The 25,981-nt window shown below is 38.8% G+C and overlaps 1 protein-coding gene across 1 annotated transcript in view; it reads left to right on the top strand.

Annotated features, from left to right (window-relative positions):
* bmerb1 (bMERB domain containing 1) overlaps positions 1 to 24,290 on the top strand; it is a 115,660-nt gene extending 91,370 nt beyond the window's left edge. The window contains 4 exon segments of the mRNA NM_001142078.1: positions 5,716 to 5,789; positions 14,136 to 14,250; positions 17,797 to 17,879; positions 18,414 to 24,290. Coding sequence (NP_001135550.1) covers positions 5,716 to 5,789; positions 14,136 to 14,250; positions 17,797 to 17,879; positions 18,414 to 18,526 — 385 coding nt within the window. The 3' untranslated portion in view covers positions 18,527 to 24,290.
* Positions 24,291 to 25,981: the final 1,691 nt, after the last annotated feature.

The raw sequence follows: 25,981 nt of genomic DNA, 5'->3' as shown, positions 1-25,981 counted from the left end.
TAGCAGAATGATATTCTACATGGGCACGATTCATTGAAGGGGTTTGAAACAGCTTTCAAGCTAAATGCTTAAGGGAAATCGAACTAAAAATAAATATAGATAAAATAAACAAAGTAAATGGCTGAAGATGTTTTTCAGCTCTTGCCACAATAGGAGCCGTAAGCTCAGCAATGACATTCAGTAAATGAGAAAGTGAACATGTGTTGCATGACTCATGGTGCTGTCTGTTTATCACCATGGTACTGGGTTCAGGGAACAGATCAAGCGTCAGGGAAAATCTCCAATGCTTCATATAACTGATTGTTAACTTGCTCTAGCCCACAGGAGAATTGCTATTCTGGCTATACCAACAGATGAACACAGACACTCAACTCTCATTTATATATGTATATTATATATGGTCCCATTTAACAAGTGAACAAAGCATGCATGTAAATGAATTGTAATAAAGCAATGTGCTCTCCTCATGGATTAAAATGTATATTAAGTTGAAGAGTCGGTAGGGGTCATTTTAAAAGTCCCCAGACAGAAGTGCAAGAGCACTAAGAGGCACATAGGGCAGATGGTAAGTAAAGCACCCCCATGTAGCTGTGCTGGGGGGAGTGGGAAAGGGGATGTCTACAAAGTTTCCCCGCAACTGCCGAATGCAGGCAACCATGTATTTACAGGGGCAGCTGTAGGTCCCTGTGCTCATTACCCACTCACATGAACATGCTGCCTGCATTTGGCAATACTGTGTTCATGAGAGGCAGGTGGTGGGGAGGAATGTAGACAATTCATATCATGCGGGAGCATGGTACAAGGTCAAAAACATGGCAGACTGCACCCATTTTTTGCTTTTTGCACCCTGCCTTCTACATATAAATGACCCCTTGCGACTGTTAATCCATGGATACTGATGGTATTGCAGACTTAGAAGCTTTTACTTGGCACCTTATCTGCCAATAGAAAAGACTCTGGGAACGAACTCCTCACTTTATCAAGCAGCAAACATTGCTGATCAGCTTATCTGCTCGTGCCAAGCCCAGACTGGCAACCTGTGGGTTCTAGGAAATGCCAGAGGGGTTGCTGTAAGATGCCATAGTCACTATTTAGTGGGCCTGTAGGAGGGCTGTTTGGGTCTCTGTGTACTTGAAATGACAGGGACTATTTTGACTCCAAGTCCAGACCTGGCTCATGGTAGGCGCTTTTATAAAAGTGCCCATGTTGGCAACTAGTTTTTCAGGATACTTTACTATAGGCGGCAGAGTTCAAATGTAGCCCCACAGCACCACCACACTTCACTGCATGTATGGTGTATTTTAAAGTGTGGACAGTGTTAGGTTTGTTGCACACATATTACTTTACATTATCCAAAAAGCTCTATCTTAGTCTCAAACAACTGCAACTTTCTAATAGTTTTGTTTTGTTTTTTATTCCACCATTCCAAACATGCATGCAGAAATTGCAAAATAGTTGACCCATTCCTGCAGTGAAGTATGCTGGTGGTGTTAGTTTCATGCTGAGGGGCAGCGCTGGATTTGTCTTCCAGGTGCCCCAAAGCCGCCCCCGTTGATCGCCATTGCTCCGTATGGGAGCAAAATTTACAAATTTCATTGCGGCGGGCGGCATGCCGCCCCTAAGTTTCTGCCGTCCTAGGCCCAGGCCTTTGTGGCCTCTCCACAAATCCAGGCCTGCTGAGGGGTGCTGTACATTTAGATTACACTAAATTCCAACATGTGTAACATTACATAAACAAAAAGTTAGATTTAGGATCTTTAGTGTTCTGTCCATCATAGCATTACAGGTTAGCTAATGTATATGAACTAAAGGCAAATCTGGCTATTTCACCCAAGCTGTTTTGTGGCAAAATCCTGTAAATCCATAGTGTTTATGTTATTAGCTAGTAAACCTGACCAAATGTTTAATCTCGATGGTGAGCTTGAAGCCTTCCCTATAAATAACATTTGGATCTATTATCATATTTACTGGCCAATTGGGAAAAAACTAACAAGGAGGCTATTGTGTGGGCATTAGACACTTCCAAACTCTTCATCACATCATGAAGTGCAGCTTCCTCTTGCTCTTTCACTCTACCTCCATGAAGCACCCATTCTGTAGGGATGTTCGTAAACATAAATAAGGGCACTATACGTGTAAGGGGGACCAAGTTTACATATTTCCTATGCATTTATTCAGTTTTGATTGAACGTACATGTGTATTTGTCCCTCCGCCACTAATTCCCACTAGGTGTTGCCTTGCTGAAAATGCCTTCATGTTTCATTCTTTTAGCCAACGGCTCAGTGTTAACCTAATTAAACAAAGCTCATGCATTTCTAATCCTAAGTGGGATTCCAACAAGATAGAACTATATACTTATATTTATTTATTTATGAAGAACCGATTGATTTCCCCATGTTGAAGGACTAATTATGCTAGAAATAGAGTTTTTTGCAGGGGGTGGCACATTTCCAGTTGTAAAGACTGACCTGTTCTCAGCTGTGACTGGCAGGTGCTTCCACCCATCTGTCCAAGCTAATAGAATGTGCATTAAAGGAAGCCCTATCCCTCGCTCCTGACCTGCCAAGAGCTTTAATTTAAGAAATTGCACAACATAGGGATAATTGCAGTGCCATTATCACTTTAAGCAGAGGTCTAAAATTACTAATATAGCACATAACCTCTATATATCCATATAAGAAAAGTGAGAAAAACTTATACAAAGTGCCTTCATACCTAGACAGAGTTGTTGAATCTATAAAATATATTCAAGAAGAATCATTATTATTGGAGAGGACAGATGGACAGACATTTGGAATAACTGATGACAAGAGGCAGTACATGCAGTTGTTTACAAACACCTCACAAATATGTACAGTGCAACAAGGAATATTAAATACCCAGAATAATAACAGCCAGTAATATAGCTGCATAGTTATATAGTTAAGTTTGTTTGAAAGAAGACCAAAGTCCATAAAGTTCAACCCCTCCAAGTGAACCCCGGTGTACATATATAGATTTATACAAACCTATCTATACACTTATATATATATATATATATATATATAAATAGCAATATCTATGCAAACTAACTGTAAATCTTAAAGAAGAACTAAACCCTAAAAATGCTGAACTTATTGCAGCCTAAAGTTTCAACCTCTCTATAATAGTAATTATTCAGGCTTGCAAAGTTCCCACATGAGCTCCGTGACATGGGGGCTGAGCATGGTGAGACAGGAAGTGGCCACACTAGGACTTGGAGAACAGGGGAAAAAAAGCAGAATATTAAGATCCGAGGGACCTCACTCCTGAGGCCTGGAGAATGTATTGGGTTCTTTTACAGCTTATGGTGTAAAACATTTCACATGGCTTTTTTTTAAATACACCCCAATGTGCATATGCATATGAAGAATTCTCATTTCCTGGTGTTACTGGTCTTTTAAGTGATTAACAACTACTTTCCAGTCATTTTTTAATATTTGTTGTTAAGAAAGTCCCATATTTGTAACCCACCTTGATTTGTTTTTATTAGGGTAGGTATAAAAATATATAATTCATGCACTTTCATGGTCACTTTGTTAATTGCTGTTTCAGTATTACAGAAACCATGCACAGTCATATTCAAGCCAGCACTGCATCATGTATTTTTAGTGTATTTTGTCGTAACAGCTGTACTGCATGATAAGAAAGAACACTGACATTACAATGCACACTCCAGTAGAGACTCCTGCTCGCGTCGGGTTGTCACAACAAATCTTTCGGCTGCAGATTACTCAGGCTACATCATCCATGAGTTGGTATTAAACAGCAGGAGAATTTTAATGATGTTGATTGCACAACAAATTGCTTTGATCTGTTCCACCATGAGAGAAAATGTAATAACTTGCTTGTATGTTGAAAAAGAAAAAAAGGTACATTGGCACTGTTTCATTTTTTTGGGATTTCTGAGGGTTTGGCTGATTTATACAAAATACATATGTATTTAGATTATATTTAGATGCTTTAGATTGTACACTCTTGTGAGCAGGGCCCTCAAAAGCCATTTTATTCTGTAACCCTTGTTTGTTAAAATATTGTAAGACCCTGTTTGTTATAAATGAATGGCAAGCGCTGTGTAGCTCGCTGGTGCTATATAAAGAAATGGTAATGATAACATGTAAATCATTTTAGCCTTTCCATTATGTCCCCTCAGTGCCTTGCACAAGTATTCAGATTGCTGACAAATTCTTAACAACATTTTTAATTTGACATTGTTTTATGTGAGAAGAAAACCTTAAAAAGTATACAAAACTGAAATGTGCCACTGGTGTCATCTGACCATATAACTTTACCAACACATCACAACTGGGTCACTTTTTAACCAGCTCCAGACATTTTTATTTTGAGGCCTTCTCTTTTGTGCCACCCTCTATGCCAGTGATCCCCAACATGTTGCTTGATGTTGCTCACAATGACCTCAGAGTAGGAGCCCATTATTAAATCTATGGCTTGGAGGCAAGTTTTGGAAGCACAGAGACACAGTTTTACTCCAAGCAGAGCCTCCTGCAGGCCAGCAGTCCACATGAGGCTACCAAACAGCCAATCACAGCCCTTCATTGTCATCTCCAAATTACTTTTTCATGCTTGTATGGCTCACCAACACTTTTTACATCGAATTGTGGCTAATGAATAAAAAAGTTTGAGGATCCCTGCTCTATGCCATAGCTTCATTAAGCATTAAGGCCAACAAATTTCCCAGTCTCATACAGTGGGACACACTGCAGTCTAAGGTACCTTAAACAAATTATTTAAGGCAAGAGCTTCAGTCCAGTCAGCCCATGTAATATTTGTCAGGGCCTCCTCTAGCTAGATAGGTTAAACATATTCTGACAAATTTATACAGGTACCAGCATGGACAGATTTTGCTAACTGTCAGAAAATTTCTCTGACATATAGAGAAGTGTTAATAACTGTGAAAAAAAATCCCTCACTTCAAATTCACATAAATCTGCCCCTGAGTAATGCTACTGTATATTAGAAATGGCTAGCATACCACACCAATCCATGTTTAAGACCATGCCCACCTTTACATAATCAACTAAACAAAAAAAAAACATTAGGATAAAATAATCTTTAAATTAACCCCTTACATTTAAAATTCCTTTTTTGTACTTTATTGAAACTAAGAGTCAAAACGGTGACATTTTGAGCACTGGAATGATGGAAAATTCTCAGGACTCCAGGACACAGGAGCAATAATGGGGGTGACCCTAGGACAATAGGATGCATAGATAAATCAGAATAATATAGAAGCGCATATCACACATAAAACCATTGCTCAGCATTTAGGTTAGAGGCTTGCTATTTCCGCAACAATGTAGTTAGTAATGTAGCACAGTGGTTTGGATTAAAGAGAGGCGAGTGTGCATTCCGGAACCTACATTAAGAATCCAGAATTAAAGAGTAGGTCAGTAGCCAGTGTTTATACAAATAGAAATTCTACCACTTATCTTTAAAGCAGCCTGCACTCTCAGCACTTCTGGTGTGCACTCAAAATATCCAGTGCATTATAATCATCTGAGATATTTTCAAGCACTAAGCTGAGCACTTTTTTACTCGCAGGTGCATAAAGGGAATTTATGGGTGACAGGAAAACGGTTGTCTCTTCCTTTGCTTAATGTCTTGTTCGAGCAAGCCTAGAAACAAAATAACAGAGGAAGTGTGTCCTAATGATATAATCCTTCTCTTTCTCACAGGATTGACGATATTCAGTTGTGCAAAGAAATCATGAGCCTGAAACAAGAACTCCAGACTTTAGTAGATGTCCAAGGTAATTGGTTACATTTCAAATAATTAGTATGAGTTTCAAACTAATACTATCTGGATTGTCTCTTTTTATAAACTCGTCTTGCTGTAATGTCTCTGAGGGTACTAAGAGAGGCAGAGGGTATGAAATGAATGCGTTACTTGGAAATATAATGCTTATTTGGCAGGAAGCAGAGATGGTACAGGATATTAAAGTGTTGAGAAAAGAACCAAGAAAGCTCTGAGTTTATGCATGAAGGCAGAACCCAGGCTGATATAGAGATATATAAGATATAGAGATTAAAAGGATGCTGTATGTGCTGGGTAAACTAGGAATTCCATGGGCAAATCTGTCTGCGCTACTGGATAATTTCTCACAAGTAAGGGGTTAATAGTCAAATAGCATAGCAATAACTTTGAATACTGCTTTTCTATTCCACTCTTCCCATTCCTCCTTCCTCCTTACAGACTATAATCTTACATAACCTGTGCATGGGCATAAACATCAGGTCCTTCTTTCTTGCATGTACTTGAGATTTAGGGATGATGCTTCACTTACATGGCATCTGACTGCTTGCTATGATCTCCAAAAGAATATAGGAAACAAGGTTTATTACAAGAACAGAGTTCATTTGCTTGTTTAACATGATGAAAAGATTTGGAATTATTTCATAGGGTGACAAGTTCCCTTTCATGCCTATTCCATGGTAAAATTTAGTACTTGAATCTTCTGTTTATGCCCAGTATATAAAATATTGCTTTCTGGAACAGCTGAATAGAGAGAGAGTATGGGTATGTATGTGTAAACAGGTTCCACTACAGGTATGGGATCCGTTATTCGGAAACCCGTTATCCAGAAAGTTCACAATTACAGGAAGGCCATCTCCTATTGATTTTAAAAAAATTAACTCTTTTCTCTATAAGAATAAAACAGTTACTTGTACTTGAATCCAATTATGATACAATTAATCCTTATTGGAGGCAAAACAAGCCTATTGGGTTTATTTAATAAATAAAGTAGACTTAAGGTATGGAGATCTGGAAAGATCCCTTAGGGTTGATTCACTAAAGTGCGTTAAAACGTGCGCTATTTATAGCATGCGGTAAAAATTTTATTGCGTCTAATTTTTCACGTTTTAACACACGATTCACTAAAAGTATATTTGCGTTAATTTAGACGTGATGCTATTTGTGTTAAGTCGCGAAGACTATTTTTCGTGTGGTATTTGACAGAACGCACGCTAATCAACGCAATGCGCACAAATAGTCGCCGCGTGCGGAAAAACGCATGCAATATTAGCCCTACACGGCATTACTTTCGTAAAACTACTTTTATGAAAATGACCATTTCCCTGCAAACTCTAGGGCCAACACATACCTGAATAAATCCCACTGCAAAGTTCATATTTTATTGCCAAAAGCTCATTAACTGTACTTTTCTATAATTACCGCCTGCCTCAAGTAGGTGTTAATTTTCGCACAGACAAATGCGATATTTAGCGCATCTAAGTGTTTGTGAATCATGCGTTAGTATTATTTCGGCGAGCAAATGAACGCATGCGGTTGCGCAAAATTTACCGCACGCAATATGCGACTTAACGCATGCGTTAAGTGTGCAATAAAACGTATCGACCTTTAGTGAATCAACCCTCTTATCTGGAAAACCCCAGGTCCTGAGCATTCTAGATAATCTGGAGATCCCATACCTGTACAGTACTGGTTTAATATATTTGCAGCTGCTTTAGCAATGGAACCCTATATTGGATACCATCTAATGTTAATTATTAATGTAGAAAGCATATATTCCACCTGCCTAGTAGCTCAGACACGTCTGAATGACATACTGTATGTCTATATTTTAGTAGCAGTAATATTACATTTAAGAGCCCAAATGTTCCAGTCCATCTCCCTGCAGAGGAAATGAATAAATGAATGATTCATTTTATGCCAATCTGCCACAGATTTACAATTCCATACTTAATACATTTTGTGGCTTCTTGCTGAGTGCAATGTAAATTCCAGAGGATTAAGAGGACACTGTTCATCAGCTAAAAATGACTGTACTAAAGAATACAGAGCTAGAGGCAAATCCCATCCCACACATTTCAGTGTGCACGGCACCGAGTCAAGCTGGGAAATAAAGTCACCGTATCAAGATTTTGTTTCATGTACCAATACTGTGAAATTGTGTATATATTAAAAGTTCATGAAGCAGAGAACAGTAATAGCCTCTGGATGTCCCAATAAACCGCAGAGGACGTCCTGCTGATATGAATTTATAAGGGCGCGTAATATATTTTATATGCATTAGCTCCATGGAGAATCCTTGATGCTTGAGGGACACAGTTGCAAATTCTATCCTGATCACAAATACTACATGGGATTTAAAATACTGGAAGGAATTGCACAGAGGTGCTGCTTTGCAGAAAAGGTACTAGGGAGTCAAACCTAAATAATAATGGAACTAATTGTGGGGCTTCTTGGAAGGCAAGGTCTTCTCATGTCTGACACCAGCTTCTGCAGGTTGGTCATCATTTATATAGCAGAACTAAATAATGGGTAACAGGAAAATAATTTACAAAATCCATATATTTTAAACACCCTTTCATACATAGAAATACTTTGATTGTGGTACCCTTACAGAACAGCATCATGTTGGGTCAATGGGGAAGTCACAGCTTGTGTCAATAGCTTTCCAGCAGCAATGGGTATCAGAAGGCTTCAGGTAGTAAAGGTTATTGCACCCCGCTAAATCCTAAAACAAGGATAAATGTCAGTTTTGTTAAATCAGGTCTGTACCAGTTGACAAAATGAAAATGCATTGAGCAGAAACTTTAATGTAAAATTTAGGGGCACATTTACAAAAGCACGAACGCTCCGAGCTTATTTCGCCGATTTTTTCGGGCGTCCGCACGACTTTTTCGCACGGCGCACGACTTTTCCCTACGCTGCACAACTTTTTCGGACGTTTGCACGAAATCGGAAAGGTTTTACCGCTGTTTATAATTGTTCGGTACGAAAATTTTGAGACTTTCGGATCGCCAATACGATATTATCGTGACTAATACGATTTTTTGTAAGCATTTTCGTGATATTTGCGATCTTACGAAATTTTCGTTTCCAATCCGATTTTTTCCCATTCGTGATTCGGATTCGTGGATTAGTAAATGTGCACCTAAGTGTTGCCCAATAGCAGCATAGATTTCAAATAACATCATTTCAACATAAAAAAGAAATGTATTTAATTTACTTTATCAAACCATTTATTTTCTAGGGCAACACAACCTTAAAGCAGCAGTTTCTCAACTGTGGCAGTGGGTCTCAGCCTGAATGCCAGTTATGGGGAGATTTGGGGACAATATAGGTGCCCTACATAGAATTACCAGGATTTACATAAAGGGATACTACACCCTGCTGCACTGTACCAACCAAACTTTTCTCAACTGTTGCTGAACTGCAAACGCCAGAAACATGTAACATATAATAAGGTTGAACCATACTGGGAGCTGTAGTCCTACAACATTAGGGTGGGTTGTATTCTTAAAGTGACATTGACACAATAGAACTTTTCAAAACATTTCACCAGTGCACCTTAAGGGGCATATTTATTATGGTGTGTAAAAAAAAAACAGCAAAAAATTTGGCACACATCACCAGGCTTCATCATGTAAAAAAAACCAAAACATAATTTTTTACATGTATTTTCTTCCGCTGGAGATATGGAAAAGAACAGCGTAAAATCGTAGTTGGATAGCGAAATTCTCCATTTATTTTGCACAGCTTTTTTTTGGGTGAATTTCGTTTCTGACTTTCAATAAGTGTGCAAATAGCTCCCATACTGGCAACTGAGTTTGTGCCAAATAGAAAGAAGCAGGATTAGCTCCATGTACCTCTTAAGGTCCCCATACACAGGCCGATTCTAGCTGCCAATATCGGTCCCTTAGACCGATTCGGCAGCTAATCGGGCCGTGTATGGGCACTACCGATGGGCCTGCCCGACCTATATCTGGCCTGAAATTGGCCAGATCTCGATTGGGCAGGTTAAAAAATCTAGTTGGATCGGGGACCGCATCAGCTTGTTGATGCGGTCCCCAGACTGACTTTTCCTATACCCGTCATTAGGTGGGGATATCGGGAGGAGATCGGCTCGTTTGGCAACATCGCCAAGCGAGCGGATTGGCCCATGTATGGGGACCTTAAGTCTCAAAAGCAAAAAGTTACCTGATTTTCAGTGTGATGACAAAGATTTTTCTCCCAGTTTCACCACAAAAAAACACCCATATACTCCAGTGTATTGTAAAAAAAAAAGTAATATGGTTTAAATTTTCACTTTGGGTGTGGCGCCCAAATCATCAAAAATAAAAACATATCGTCATGTATTTGTACATTGTACTAATACTGCATGAATCCATACTAGTGGTGTTTAAATGATTTTTAGCAGACTTTAGGTATAAGTGATTCAGATTACAGAAAGATCCCTTATCCAGAAATCCCCAGGTTCTGATCATTCCCTATAATAGATCCTATACCTACACCAATAACACAGCCAAGTGATGTATATATTTCTGCATGCATGTAACTTATATACAAGTGCATTAATGAGAGGAAAGTGTGTATCTTGCCTATATTATTCCATGTGGGGAGACTGTGGCACATGATGTTGTGTAGTGCCCCCTTGCCCCTCCCCCACAGTGTTCCACCCAACAGGCTGCCCATCCATCGCTGTACAAGAGGAATAGCTGGCAGCTGATTTTCATTGTACAATAAAAGAGATCTAGTTAGCAGGCTGCTTATCTCTTTGGAAGAGCTGTTGGCAGTCAGAAGGTATAGCAGTCAGAGAATCTTTTTATCTGTCTTTTTAAATTATTTTTGTCAGGCAGGTTTGGGGAGTCAGACTCTCCAAGCCTTAATTAAAATCCACCTATGCCTGTCTGCAAAATGCAGCTTATTGCATTGGCACATTTACAATTGGCTTTGTAACATAAAGGGTCAATTAGTTTACCCCAGGGTGCAAGTGCTGATAGACAATGGGTAAGTGGCTGGAGAAGAAATGCTTTAGTGCACCTGCCCGCCCCTCACTAATACAGTGGCACCTAATACAGCCAGTGATGGAGCACAGAGACCTACAGCCATTTTGTAAGAGATTCAGCTGATACAGTATATACTACATCTGCAGGTACCATTTATTGCTGCATCTCTGCTATAGTAACCAGTAGAGACTGCTCTCAATAGCAGTTTCATTTACAAATAACTTGAAAATCTTTTATGAATATTGAAAAGTTACTTGGAATTGCATTTTCTTTCATTATTCAGTAGCATTAGCAAACAAAGTAACAGATCTATAGGGAAAACGGATGTCTTCTTCATTGTTTCAAAACCAGAATATGGATTTAAGCAGTCTTGTCTTGTAATGTATTTAAAGAATTATTTTTAAATATGGTAGTATTGGACATAGTAATGCTATATTTTGGAGATCCTTGATTTCCATATAATAGAACACCTATCTGCATGTATTTCATATATTATTCATATAATATATATTGTAATATCAAAATGTTGTACATTAATACAAAGCTTGTTTTTTGAGCACAAAAAACATTTTTTCATTACAACATTCTTGTGAACAGAAAAAATATATTTTATGGCAAAATTATTTCTGTTTGCCAAAATAACTTCATGACAAGATATTGTTATGGTCACAGAATTAACAGCTCATGAACTGAACTAATGCAATGTGAAAAAAATGTTTTTATGCAGCGTAATTGCATACCCGTCTGTAAGGTGTGAGTCTGAGGAACAAGTATGGGAACTGTATGGTATAATGTATGGTATAATGCCTATGCAACAATATGGAGCATAAAGAAATCTCAACAAAGATAACAATTTCTGACAGTGCAACAATACCTCACTTACAGTCTCACAACTGGTTGAATTAGCACATGTTATAAATGTGAGCAGTAACGCCACATCAAGGCTCCAACCCTGTTACTGGCCATTCACTCCGGGTGTAACAAGCCTCAGGGGAGATCCAATGTAAATAATTTGCCATTAGTTGCCCTATAAGTGAGACATTATCTCACTTCATGTACCATACAACATAGCAGTCATATTCACACGTTAACCCTTCAATTCACTTAAACCCTTTACTCATATAAAGTTCTAAAAGTCCAGTAAAAGGTAAAAATAAAACCCTATTGGAAGCTGTCGCCAATTTGCCTCAGTAAGGGGGGAAAAACCCTTCCTGGATCAACATTGTACTAAAGGCATTAATACTAGGGTGTGGGTTCAACAGACACGAGCATGAAGGCAGAGCAGGCTGCTGCCTAACCCCTGCTGCCTTCTTGTTACACCCTTGGCCTTGCGTATCTCACATTCACTCACACAGTCACTCACACAGTCACACACCATTCGCTCAATAGAATTAAAATACTTACCCATACTTACCCCTCACTTACAGTTATCCAGATGAGTGACTGTCCCATTCCAGAGCCTGATGTTACTAGGCAATCTCTGAGTCTGGAAGATGACAATTCCAGGAGGAGGTGGAGCTGATGGCACAACTGGGTGTTGGAGATGATCATTTGGCCTTTGTGCAGCCAGTCCGGAATTAGGTTGACCTAATAAGCTCCTTGTCATCACTCTTGCAAAATGGTGTTTCTCCAGTGGCCATTTGGCAGATGGTGATGCCAAATGACCACCAGTCTACTGCTGCATCATATTCCTCATTTTGTAGAATCTTTAATAAAAAGAAAAAAAAATCACATGCCAAGCTGCAAAATGGTACCCTCTACATTTGTCTACTAGAATAATAGCAACAGAATTCAATAGATTTAGCCTGACACTGAGTGTCATTATTAATCAATCCTTATTGGAGGCAAATGAACCCCAGGCTTTGAAGATTCTGGATAAAAGGTCCCATACCTGTACTTAAAAGAGGTAGGAGGTAAGCGACAATATAACTAAGGTATGCCTACCAACTTGAAAACCTTCCCCATGATTATTCTTTTCATGAAAAAATTGTTTGCAAAATCAGCAAAATCAGCAAATCCGCAACAAGCTCCTCCACCAAAGTCACGAATGTACATATTCATTCATTAGAAAATCCAAATTTCTAACTTGTAGGTGACCAATGACCATTCATTTCTAATAGCTGATTGGATTCTATGGGCAACATAAGCGGTGATGTTGGCTTACACACTGTAAGAAATATGCCCCATAGTGTTATTTAGGCATACAGTAGCTCCCAAAGATATTGCTGCCCAATATATTTTTGCAACTACAGCTAATACGCCATTATATTCCAAAATTTCTTACCTTGTTATAATGAGGGCCCTAAGCAAAGACTGGAACTACAAGGGGCTTGAACTGACAGCTACTGCTATTAAAGTAATAGAGTGGGAACTTTCATGTTTTTTATTGACTTGCAAGCAAGAGATTGGCATGTTGGGATATAATTTTGATATATGTTTATAAACCTGTCAGCCTGTCAAAGTTTAGAGCAAAAGGACATCTCTGAAAAAAGCTCTCTTAAAAACAAGCCCAGAGTATTGTTGTGTTAATAACATAGAGGACCGCCATGCTAGGGATAAGAACACTTAATACATGCTGATCTCTTTGAGAAACTGAACTAGACCCTGATTTTCCACATGTAAATGCAAAGTCAGCACTCATCCACTATGGACTAGCGCAGTATAACCACAAATGAAGCAAAAATGAATACTTGGCTCAGAGCTGCAATAAGAATTTCCTAGCTAGATAGCATTAAACACATGGGTATGCCCCCCAGTTAGCCACCTAACAAAGCCACCTAAGAAATTAACACCAAATTTAAAACATCCCTCTCCTTCCTGCAATCTTTTTCCTTCTGTCCTGGCTAGCAGTGAGAGAGCAAGATGATTCTAATTTTGCATTCACTGCAATCCCTGGTTGGATGGTAGAAAAGATTATTGCCATAGAGTGGCAACGAATGTCTAAAAAGGTCTCAGTGACATGTAAACAAAGTAGGGCTCATTTCCACTGCAATTACAATTTAGGACACATTTGCCATGCTTTTTACCCACAATGCAGATTTTTCCCATAATTCCAGCATAATTGCAACTTACGTGGATTTGCAGCTTGGACACAACTTGCATTGAAAATTTTCAGATACGGAATTGCATAATTTATGGCAATCTGCGTCAAAATTATGTTTGAACATAATTCTTCATCCATGTGCCTGGAGAAATCATACAATACGGGCTGAGACATAGATAATCATAAAATCATCTTGCCTTTACTAATGAAGATTTCTGCTATTTTTATCTACTGTATAAATACAGCTGACAATCTGGTTACTGTGTGGCCACAATGCTTCTTTTACCATGTGTTGCAGAGAAGGACAAATCAAACCCACAGAAGAAAAATGAAGATGAGTTGATTCAGAAGATCCAGAAGCTGGTGCAGAAAAGGGATTTCCTGGTTGACGATGCAGAAGTGGAGCGATTAAGGTGAGATTTCTAAGAAATAAAACAAAAGTTGTTGTACATTAAGGAGCGATCATATCTAATGAATAAAGAATAAGAATAAATCCAGGATCTCCTCCCATTAGTGTTTATAATGAAAGTAGGGTTCACTTTTTATTCACCATGATCCAATCTACCTTCTGTTTACAAGAGAAAAAGGATATGGCTTTGCTTTGCCATGCTTTGAAAATAGTGTGTTCAGAAGCTAGGAAATTTATTGTAAGTAACTCATGTTGAAGCTTAGTGAAGCCCTCACATTTACCAAACTTCTAAGATTGTGTTAATGGAGCTTGTTTGATTTGCCAAATACAAGACCATGGGGCTGATTTACTAATCCACCAATACGAATCCGAATGGAAAAAATTCGAATTGGAAAACGAACATTTTGCGACTTTTTCGTATTTTTTGCGACTTTTTCGTAGCCGTTACGACTTGCGCGAATTGTCGCAACTTTTTCATAGCCATAATGACTTTCGTGAATTGTCGCGACTTTTTCATAGCGAACCAGAGACCTTCCTCGCACACCCTTAGCTCTCCAACTTAAGTTATGCGCCCAGTGCACACTGCTGGGGGGATCAGCACCCTCCAAAAATCCAAAGTAACCACAAATGCAATGGCACTCAGAGCTGTAATAGGGACAAGCCCTTAAGTTCAAACTTTATTGTGGTAGTGCAACGTTTCAGGGCAAAGTGACCCCTTTCTTCTCGCAACTTTTTCATAGCCATTACGACTTTCGCGAATTGTCGCGACTTTCTCGTAAAAAAGTCACAAAATACCGATCATTAAGAAAAAAACGCATTCGGACGCTTTTCGGACGTTCGTGGATTAGTAAATGTGCCCCCATGTCTCATCACTTTCCCAGACCTTAACATAACAGAATTTTCCCTCGGGTGGTTAAATGGTTTACAAAGTGAAAAATAGAGTAATATACATTATGAGAGCGATACGAGGGGTGAACGAACCAATTTTCTAAAAAGGAGATATGAGCGCTACTTTAAAGTGGTAATAAAATGTAGTAGTTGCATTGCTCTGAAGGTTTTCAAAGAAGGAAGCTGACATTTATCACCTAAGTATGCTATAGTCAATGGACCCTGTGTCTATTCTAAATGTTCAATGTAGTGCACTGCTGTCCAACTTCTGCGGTGCCGATGGCCATATCCAGCATATAATTACACACCTTAGGGACCATATAATGACTATTTCCAAATGCTAATAAATTCCAGAACAAACTCCTGCCAGGTTCACCACCCACAGGCAGCATAGGGCAGGCAGAGTATGACACATACACTGGAAGAATAGGGCAGGCATAGTACTGTACACACAGGCAGCGTATGGCACACACACCAGCAGCATAGGGCAGGCAGAGTATGGAAAAATATTTACACCAGCACACCCTTACCTCCTCCAGAGAATTACTACTTGGTGCACAGCCTAGTCAGTCCGATCAAAATATTTCAGCCAGCACATCAAGTAAAGTGCAAGCAGGGCTTAGCCCTTGCGTGTTTATTCAAAATGCAACGTTTCGGGGGCGTACCCCTTCGTCAGGCATACAGACACACAGCAATGCACATGATTAAATAGTCACAACATTAACATATGTGATTGTTTGGTTGATTAACCTTTAAAACACTCTAAAAACAACTTTAACAGAATTGTGCAATACATGATTCACAAAAACTTTGATGAATTATATTAAACAGAATTAACCATCCTTCCCAGTATTCAGTGTCCATAAGTGAAACCTCCATAAGCAAGGCATAATTCAAACAATGGGTATAGATCTGCAAAAATGAATACATAAAAATCCATAAAAACATACTCCATCAGTCTTATTTAAAAACATTATCCCTTTAAACAGTTTCCTATGTCCTTAACATTCATTATTGTTACATAGTCTCAATTTAACCATATAACCTTTTAACAGTGTAACCAATCCTAAATTTTGTTTCCAAAACTAACAAAAGGTTACAAGATCAAAACTCAGACTCACCCTGAAGCAAGAAAGGATTCCCTGTCATTGTATCATTGTAGTTCTGCATGTTTCCTCAAATGTATAATAAATTATCTACAGGGAGAAATATTTATATATATAATTCACTGAACATACTACCAACAGAGTCTATAAGAAGCAGGACATAATGCACTCCTCATTTAACCCAGGCAGAGTATGGCACACATAGACAGCATAGGGCAGACAGAGTATGGCACACATAGACAGCATAGGGCAGGCAGAGTATGGCACACACAGGCAGCATAGCTGTGAAGCATGGGTATACTGACTAGTTGGGCTGCGTAATAATAATATAGTAGCTTAGGAAGGCCCAGACCTCCTTGATTGTGAGAAGCATAGAGAGTTTTCTTATTAACCCATGGAGGGTTAGCCCAGATTAACTTTAAATATTTGGTTGAAAGCCTTTAAAGGGACAGTAACACCAAAAAATGAAAGTGTATAAAAGTAATTACTATATAATGTAATACTGACCTGTACTGGTACAACTGGTGTGTTTTCCTTAGAAAGACTACTATAGTTTATATAAATAAAGCTTCTGTGTAGCCACGGGGGCAGCCATTTACAGGGGAAAAGGCACAGGTTACTTAGCAGATAACAGATAAAACCCCATTATATTCTACAAAGCTTATCTGTTATCTGCTTTGTGCCTGTGCCTTTTCTCCTTTTTCCCAGCTTCAATGGCTGCCCCCGTGTTGACATAGCAGCTCATTTATATAAACTATAGTAGCGTTTCTGTTGCAAACTTACCAGTTTTACCAGTGCAGGGCAACTGTACATTATATTTTAATTACTTTAAAACACTTTCAATTTTTGGTGTTACTGTTCCTTTAAGGTGGCAAATGTTTATCAGAGTGGGGAGAAATATAAAATATTTTAACTGCGTTGATCCTATCCATGAAATCTCATATTTGTTCCACACTTACATTAGTTTAGTAAGAAAGGAATAAAGTTTAGGATAATAAACTCTGTATAGTCGGGAGAATTTTGAAGAGATTTTTACTCCTAGGATACAAATATGATCTGCCTGCCATTTAAACTCCAAATTTAACTGAAGTAATTTCACCATATCTTGTGGAAGGGAAGTATGGAGAGTTTCAGTTTTGTCATAGTTAATTGATATATCAGAAGGTTTATCAAATTTATCCAATAAATGATGGATATTAGGCAATGACGTTAATTGTTGAGTAATCAGCAGTGTGACATCATCAGTAGACATTGATATTTTGATTTTGACTGTTACCGTTCCTAAAGTATAAAATATGGCTCAGCCTTGTGACTTTATTTATCTCTAATGGTATCTCAAGTCATGTTTGCCAGTCTGCTTGCCCATTTCTAGAACTCCAAACCACTTGGACAAGTTACAGTCTCCTTGCAACTTGGGCAGTTCACTGCATTACATTTTTTTTATATAGCATACAGGCACTTGCAGTCTTCAAAGGAGAGCTTCTTTGATAGCTTATGTGCATGTAGATATTTATACACACACAGATTCACTGATTTATAATTTTTTCTACTTTTAGGGAAAAAGAAGAAGACAAAGAAATTGCAGATTTCCTCCGGATTAAATTAAAGCCCCTGGACAAAGTGACAAAACCAGCTGCTAGTAAGTGTTTAAGTGATGGACAGACACAATGATACAAAATAATTATGATCATGGGATGTTTCTTGCAGTGTTAATTTAATGATCTCTTCTGATGTCACTACCGTTCATGCTTTTGCCTTCCCTCCTGTTCCATTATTCCCAGTATTCCCTACCCTCTCTTCAAGCTGGGACAGTACCACCATAACAAAATACCTTGCCTCATAGCTGCATATTTCATGGGACAATATAATTGATCCCCTCTCAAAAAATAAGTGCTTGCTACTGTTTCCAAAACTCCTTCCTTCCTTAGCAACTAAGCAAGGTTCCCTTTCCCTCTGCCACCCCTCTCCCCATTCAGTTACATTAGCAATGTAGAAAAGAATCCAAGCTTCCTAGTCAGTAAATTTAAGGTGGCATGGGGGTCAGGGAATGGCAAAGGAGAAGATGACATTCATCAAGAACAGTGTCTTTTTTAGTTTATATGAAGAATATTAAACACAATCCATAACATCTGACAAATCTCACATTGTAACTTGCTTTCTGTGGCCCTCACAGATACTGTATCAGAGAAGAAATCAGAACTCCCACCAACCAAGCCTTCCATTACAAAAACAGGAATGGCCATCCTCAAAGATTGCTGTGGCACAACTCAGTGCAGCATTATGTAACACATGATGCCCAGATGATCATCAGAACGCTCCAATGGGATGATGGGTTTCACTTGAAAGGATTCAAAGCATCCAAAATCCTGCTAACCTGAACCGTATGTGCTGTAATGCATTTACCAATAGTGTATCAATAGTGAAACTCTCACTGTTGCATGGATCACTCAAAGAGCATGTCAAAAAAGAGGAGTGTATTTACCAGGGTACATAATATACAAGTTGGCCAGCAATCATTTCTGGTTTGTAACAGCACTTAGTAAAAGTTGCCGTTCGCATTCCGGCCCCTTGTGAGAATGCAGCAGCAGTATGAATGTTACTTAAGAATGACCATGCATAGTGAGCCTCATAAAGGTCCAACCTGAATAACACAGCTACTCCACACAGGGACAGTTATACTTATATTATTACACTGCCATTAAAACTCATTATTGGTAGATAGAAATCACATGGCCCAATTTCTTCATTTTATTGCATACAGCTTTTGGTCTTAGGGGGTAGAGTGCAGCTACTGTGCCCTATTCCAATTGCTTGCCTTCTTTTCTGAAAAGGTACCCCAAGTATAAATAACGCAAATATTTAGATTGAAGGTGACAAATAACCCATAGAAAACTTTTGGGTGCATTTTTAAATGGATGCTTGCTGAATATTATCTACATAAAGGAGGATTACATTGTACATATGGGGGACTGGGAAAGATTACATTTGAGACCGGGAGCAGACCTCCTGGCAACCTGCCCTAGCTCCCAGTATTACAGGTACAAGAGAAATAGCAGGAGGGGGTACTACAAGATAAGTCTGATGGGGTGCAGAAAGAAATAATGGTTTGGTACCTTGGTGTCACTAGTATTTAACTAGAAAAAGAAATAAAGTTTGTACATCTTGTTAGGAAAGCAGGAAATTATGGCAAACTTTGTGATTTAGTAAACAGGCTGCTTGTTTGTGGTTTGTTGCATATTCCAAGAAAAATACCTGCTTTCCTATCTAATAATTATGCCTCCAAGTGTCCAACTTATTTTCCTTTCCCTCAGCCTCTATGGTGAGGATTTTCAATGATCAAACTCGATGGACAATACTTCTTCTAACTTTCATGTGTAAAGCTGCATTGTATTCAGACTGCACTGAATGACGGCAAGCTTGGAACAGTGGTGTATAGTTCCTATCAACATAAACACAGTCGGTTAGTGCAGAAACAGCTTCTGAATTCACAAACTTACAGGAGCTGATGTGTGATTGATTAGGAAGAAATTGGGGAGCACAGGAAGAAAGTGGGGAGCCTAGAGAACAGAGCAAGCACATGCGCAAAACAAATACTTATGTGGTTCACCTTTAAAAGGAAAGGAGACCATACATGGGGCAACCTTGTGGTTATCTAACCCACTGGCTCACTGGCAGAACAGGTTGATGGAGTGTGATTCTCCTATGCATATTGCATATTGCAAAGTAGCATTGTTCCATTTACAGTAATTGAGTGGATCTGAGGAGACATGAGGAGGAGCTAAAGCTACTCTCACTTCTTTGCCTGGTGATGCCCTATCCATTTGTCTATAAGGAAAAACCAGAAATTATATTTTCAGTTTGGGCAAAGCAACTGTAAGTGGTAATCTACCAAAACCACTTAACCTAATGAGCTACATATACCCTGAATATTGGGCAGAATGGTTAAAACCAAACAAACTTCTAAACTAAATTTTGCCATGTATAGCCAATCTACAGTTATCATTGGTACAGGTGTGGGGCCTACTATCCAGAATGCTTAGGACCTTGGGTCTTTCTCTAATTTAGATCACCATAAGGCTACTGAAAGCTAAAAAGTAAAACATCCAATAGGATTGTTTTGCCACCAACATGGTACTGGTACAAGGTACTATGTTATTATTAAGGAACTTGTGGATAATATATCCTGTGTATCTCTATGGCCTCACCCTTTGTTTCTAGCAAACAAAGTGCAGTGTTCACAGTTACACATGCCTGATGAAGGAAGGCTACTTCAGAATCCACAATCTTGAACATTATATCACTTAAATAAAATGATTAATCAAACAATGACTTGTGATAAAGAACCTTGATTCCTGTAAAAATATGTATTTATATTAAAGAGCAAATATTGAGCATACCATATGTCAAACACAGTGCATCAACTCTCCCAAACCATTGCAATAATGTATCCTACAGTATATCAACTCCATGCTGAGAGCAAACTTAATACCTTCACCAGTTGCAAACTGCTGAATTATTCTAGCCAACAGGGCAACTTTAGACACAACTGCAGGCCATAAGCATTTTCACTTGAGCCTGTGGGCATCTTGACCAAGCATTCAGCAGTTTCCCAGAGCTGAAGGAGTTTGACTACAAGTTGGAGAAAACTTTCCCTTGCACTTTTTAATGTACTCACAAAGGGAAGGCCAGGAAACTGGCTCCCACCTTCTGACAAGCTAAATATTACTGGTGGTTGTACAAGCATACACTGTTTTTAAGGACTTCTCTGTGAGGCTTGTATTACATTTTCTCGTTGATAAGTGTTTCTGTCCTATAAACACATGCAAATGTTGCAAGAAATGCTGCCTTAGACTAGTATAACTATGTTAGCACAGATGTGTGAAATGGATGATACAAATCCAGACATAGTTTGGCAACTTTCATGGCATCCTTAGTGTTTGTGAAATGTAAACCATCAGGTCTTAAGGCATACAAAACTGTGAAGTAACATGTGAGTCAATGAAATATCTGTAGCATTGTGGGTTACAAAATGTATATTATATTGTAGCAGTATGTAGACCACTGTTGATATTTAAGATGAACAAAATAAAAACCAAGAATAGTTTAACTGTTCAAGAAGAACAGTTATTTATGGCACAGGATTTTATTAACAGAGATGTGTTTCTGTGAAGTTAACCCCCTTGCTTAAAACAGGGATAACAGAGATGCGTTCCAAGTGCAGTCATCCAGTATATGCCCATTTCTTCCAGTAAAACCAGTTAAATGAACAGTAATGACATTCATTAGCTCAATCCCCTTGAGTTTTACAGATGATACTGTGATCTTCGGCACCCAGGTAGACAACGCCGCCCCCAGATCTTTGCTGCCCTAGGCACGGGCCTTCCCACAAATCAGGGCCTGCAGGTAGAGCGAGGTGTATGTATTTCTGGTTAGTCAGTGAGCTATCCAATTGGCCCTGCTGGAACATCCTTGGAAACATTCCTCAAACCACAATACTGAAGTGAACAATAAAATAATTAAAATGAAACACACTTCAATCAAATCTGATATTTTATTAACAAATATATTAGCTAAACACTCACATTGGCCAGTGATATTTAAACGAATGATTTGCGATTACCCCAGTGATGGAATGGGTCATACCACCAATGAGTATTATTTTTTATCTTTGTGAACAAGCAGATATTTTAAAATATATTTAACATAGACGTAATTTAGGGAAAAAAAAAGTTTTTATTTGTCTGGTTATGCTATTAGGAGCAACATCTCTAATCAAAAAATGTTATTGGCTAACAGTCAGCCATCAGAATGTTGTGGACTAAACTACATGCTACATCAAGACTGTTTGGTGGTAATTCCAGGAAGGACAGACAGACATGAGCGTTGTCATTCCACATTCCATTATGATTTATTCTTCCATAAGAAAGTCAGTTGGCATGGCAGAGAGCACAGAAGTCAACAACCTGAACAAACTGTTTTGGGGCACGTACCATATTTCTGCTCATCGCAACCATGACATTAGAAACTATGCCTTAGATTTATTCAAACACATAAAATGAATGCATTGTCTTTACAGGCTGACATTACTGGCAAGCGCCCAGCGACCAATGACATATTGGGGCTGATTTACTAACCCACGAATCCGAATTGGAAAAATTCAGATTGGAAAACGAACATTTTGCGACTTTTTCGTATTTTTTGCGATTCTTTCGTAGCCGTTACAACTTTTTCGTAAATTGTCGCGACTTTTTCGTAACCATTACGACTTGCGCGTATCTTGTCGCGACTTTTTCGTATTGAGCGCTCGTAAACTGCGGGCAAAACTTTCAGACTTAGCATGATTTTGGAAGCCTCCCATAGGACTCAATGGCACTCTGCAGCTCCAACCTGGCCCAAGGAAAATCTCCCATAGGACTCAATGGCACTCTGCAGCTCCAACCTGGCCCAAGGAAAGTCTCCCATAGGGCTCAATGGCACTCTGCAGCTCCAACCTGGCCCAAGGAAAGTCTCCCATAGGGCTCAATGGCACTCTGCAGCTCCAACCTGGCCCAAGGAAAGTTTCCCATAGGGCTCAATGGCACTCTGCAGCTCCAACCCGGCCCAAGGAAAGTCTCCCATAGGGCTCAATGGCACTCTGCAGCTCCAACCTGGCCCAAGGAAAGTTTCCCATAGGGCTCAATGGCACTCTGCAGCTCCAACCTGGCCCAAGAAAAGTCACCATACTGAAGCTTGAATGAATCCGAAACAGTTTGCGCAAGTCGTAACACTACGAAAAAGTCATAACGGCTACAAAAAGTCGCGTCAATTTCCGAAAAAATTTGATCATTACGAAAAAAAACGCATTCGGACACTTTTCGGACGTTCGTGGATTAGTAAATGTGCCCCATTGAGTTCCTAAATATAATTCTCCAAAATAATAGGCTTTTTATACTAGCCAATTATACTTTTTTGTATAGGGCAAAAACTCACTTATTTATACTCAAGCATCTTTACATTGATATGTTTATACACGGATATAGAAAAAAAAAAATAGGGATGCACTGAACCCATCATAAGGGATTAAGCCGAATACCGAGCTGGTTAAAGGCCCACTTCCATGTTCATGCGGACATTTAACCCTTCCAAATCCTAATTAGCATATGGTAATTAGGATTCGGCTGAATCCAAACCCTGCCGAAAAAAGGCTGAATCCTGGATTCACTTCTATCTGTAGGTATAATAAATCCCCCTGGCTAAGCTGATTGCATACAGATACATTGCAGATGATACATTTATTAGGAACTAGCATGAACTAACACCAGATTAGAATTATTCACAGGAAAACTAACCTGTACATCTTCTAACTGCAATAATAACCAGGAGCAAGGCAAACTTCCATTCCCATACCTACTGTATAAATAAAAAGGAGGACCCAACTTCTGACACATTTTAACATTAAAACAAGAATGCCCATGCCAGCCTACATTCTACCAGCCTTTCTGCTATAGATAGAAAGGATCTGATTTCCCTTTCCCTTGCTTTCCAAAGCAAACACATATTTAACGATATCTTTATGACGTTTCTTAAAAAGAGACACAAAGGAAATGGTCTCTTATTAAAACTTTATACTAACAAACAGACTTGTCCTGTATAATGGTTCTTAATAGTATAGAATTTTAGTAAAGGGATTCTGTCATGATTTTTATTGTGCACTTTTTATTTCTAAATTACACTGTTTACATAGTATTTTTTTCCCTTTCTTCCCATTGTTCTGCTGATCGGCTGCTGGGAGGGGGGTGATATCACTCCAACTTGCAGCTCAGCAGTAAAGTGTGACTGATGTTTATCAGAGCACAGGTCACATGGCTGTGGCATCCTGGGAAATGAAGAATATGGCTAGCCCCATTTGAAATTTCAATGTTTGCATTTGTAATTCAATACTGGATTCTGCAGGAAGCTCTATTAACTGATGTGTTTTAAAGAAACATGTTTTCCCACAACAATATTCCTTTAAGAGACATAGTTGCTTTGGGACTCACAAACTCCTTTGAAGCCAGCATCATCAAAAAAAGAAAAAATCCTTTAAATATAATAAGGTAGCAGGCAGGTGTATATTAAGAGACATATGACATATGTGAAATCCTCTTTTGGCTACTACAGGACAAAAATCTTCCATGGGAAAGGAAGGATTCATACAGAATGGGGTTTAGCAGGGACACAAGATGCACCCACATAAAAGAATATGCTCTCATTTTGTCTGGGTTTCTTCATCTGGTGGAAAGGATTTACCACATTTGTCCTGTAATCCGTAGAGAAATAAAAAGACAAATCAAGTATATATGTTGCTACAGAAGCCAATAATTCTGGCAGTCAAAGACAACTTTTGGCATAGGTAAGTAAATGTATCCATCAAAAACCAAAATCTTTATAGCAGGGGCTGAAACAGCAGGAGCAGTTTTCTGACCAATCATACGGACTGGCTAAATTTATATTCCCTCTTCCCATACATGCATATGACATTTCCTTTAGAACCTACAGAAACATCCCATTGAGAGTTTAATAAACATTTAAATAAATCTAATATACTGCTATATTAAGTGACTCTCTTATTGGCAGCCTAGGAATCTCACAAACATCCCTGTAGGCTACCATTACATCAGAAGAGAGCACAGAGCGGGTTACGGCTTACAGAAAACTGGATGTTCTACCACATCTATTGCCTCAACTATAGCCAAGCCCCATTCCCTTTGGCTGCTGGGAGTTGAAGTAAGCGATGGCAGTGTGTTTTTTGCCAGTCTAACAGAGCAAACCCATGACAATAGGGAAGCCACTGACACAATGGAGCGGGGGTCTCTTTTTGCCAGATTTTGAAGCATCCTGCAACCACCTAGTAATCTGCTAGGTTGTTTCTATAAACCCACTGCATTTTAAAAGGAGGAATCGGTGTATTTTATGTGCAGATTAATTAGAAAAAATCTTAACCTTGAATGCCATTAAAAAAATGTCACTAGAACAAAGTTGCAATATAGGGGACTTTACATGAGCCTAAGCAATGGTGACAAGTAGCTATAGGTACAAGTGTATGCATTACTTGTGCTGTGTGAATGTGTGTATGATGTGCATGCACATTTAGGAATGACGATGCTGTACTAACATGGAGATCGTTTCATAGCCATGATTAATTTGACATGACTGCATTTTTTGGAATATGTATTCATTGCAAGCATCTTACTGGCAGAAGCCTACGGTCACACCAAGGAGATTGTTTCATTGTACTGTCAGGATTCCAAAACGTTGTGTCCAACAGCTGCACTCTTGGGTGGTAACAAGTGTAATTCCCCTATTAACCCTTTTAGAAGTATATATTTGTATTAGCTGAAACAAATTTTTTGGACTTTCCTTGTATTTGTGAAGGAATACATTTGTTAGATGGGAACACTATACTTTATCATAATTGTGAAATATATATATATTTTGTGTCCCTGTCAACTTGTTATAAAATAAAGCTGTTATGTTTAACTTCCCATACAATTTTAAATAAATAAATATTTGTTGGTGCTTATTTTTTTTGTCCTTTTTCAGCTGTTAATATTAAGTATTTTGGCCAATGGAAACTGGCCCTGAGTTACTACTGCATACAGCAATATTAAAACACAAGGGCTGGTCAGAGTCCAACATTTGTCCAAAATGCCATGCTCCAAAAGCAGATATTTACCACTGTTCACGGTCTTGCCCGCTGACTAGGCAATTTTGGGAGGTGGT

The sequence above is a fragment of the Xenopus tropicalis genome, chromosome 9 (assembly GCF_000004195.4).
Source record: "Xenopus tropicalis strain Nigerian chromosome 9, UCB_Xtro_10.0, whole genome shotgun sequence".
NCBI classification, from domain to species: domain Eukaryota; kingdom Metazoa; phylum Chordata; class Amphibia; order Anura; family Pipidae; genus Xenopus; species Xenopus tropicalis.
Note: the sequence above shows the minus strand (reverse complement) of the source record. Positions and strands in the feature narration are given on the sequence as shown.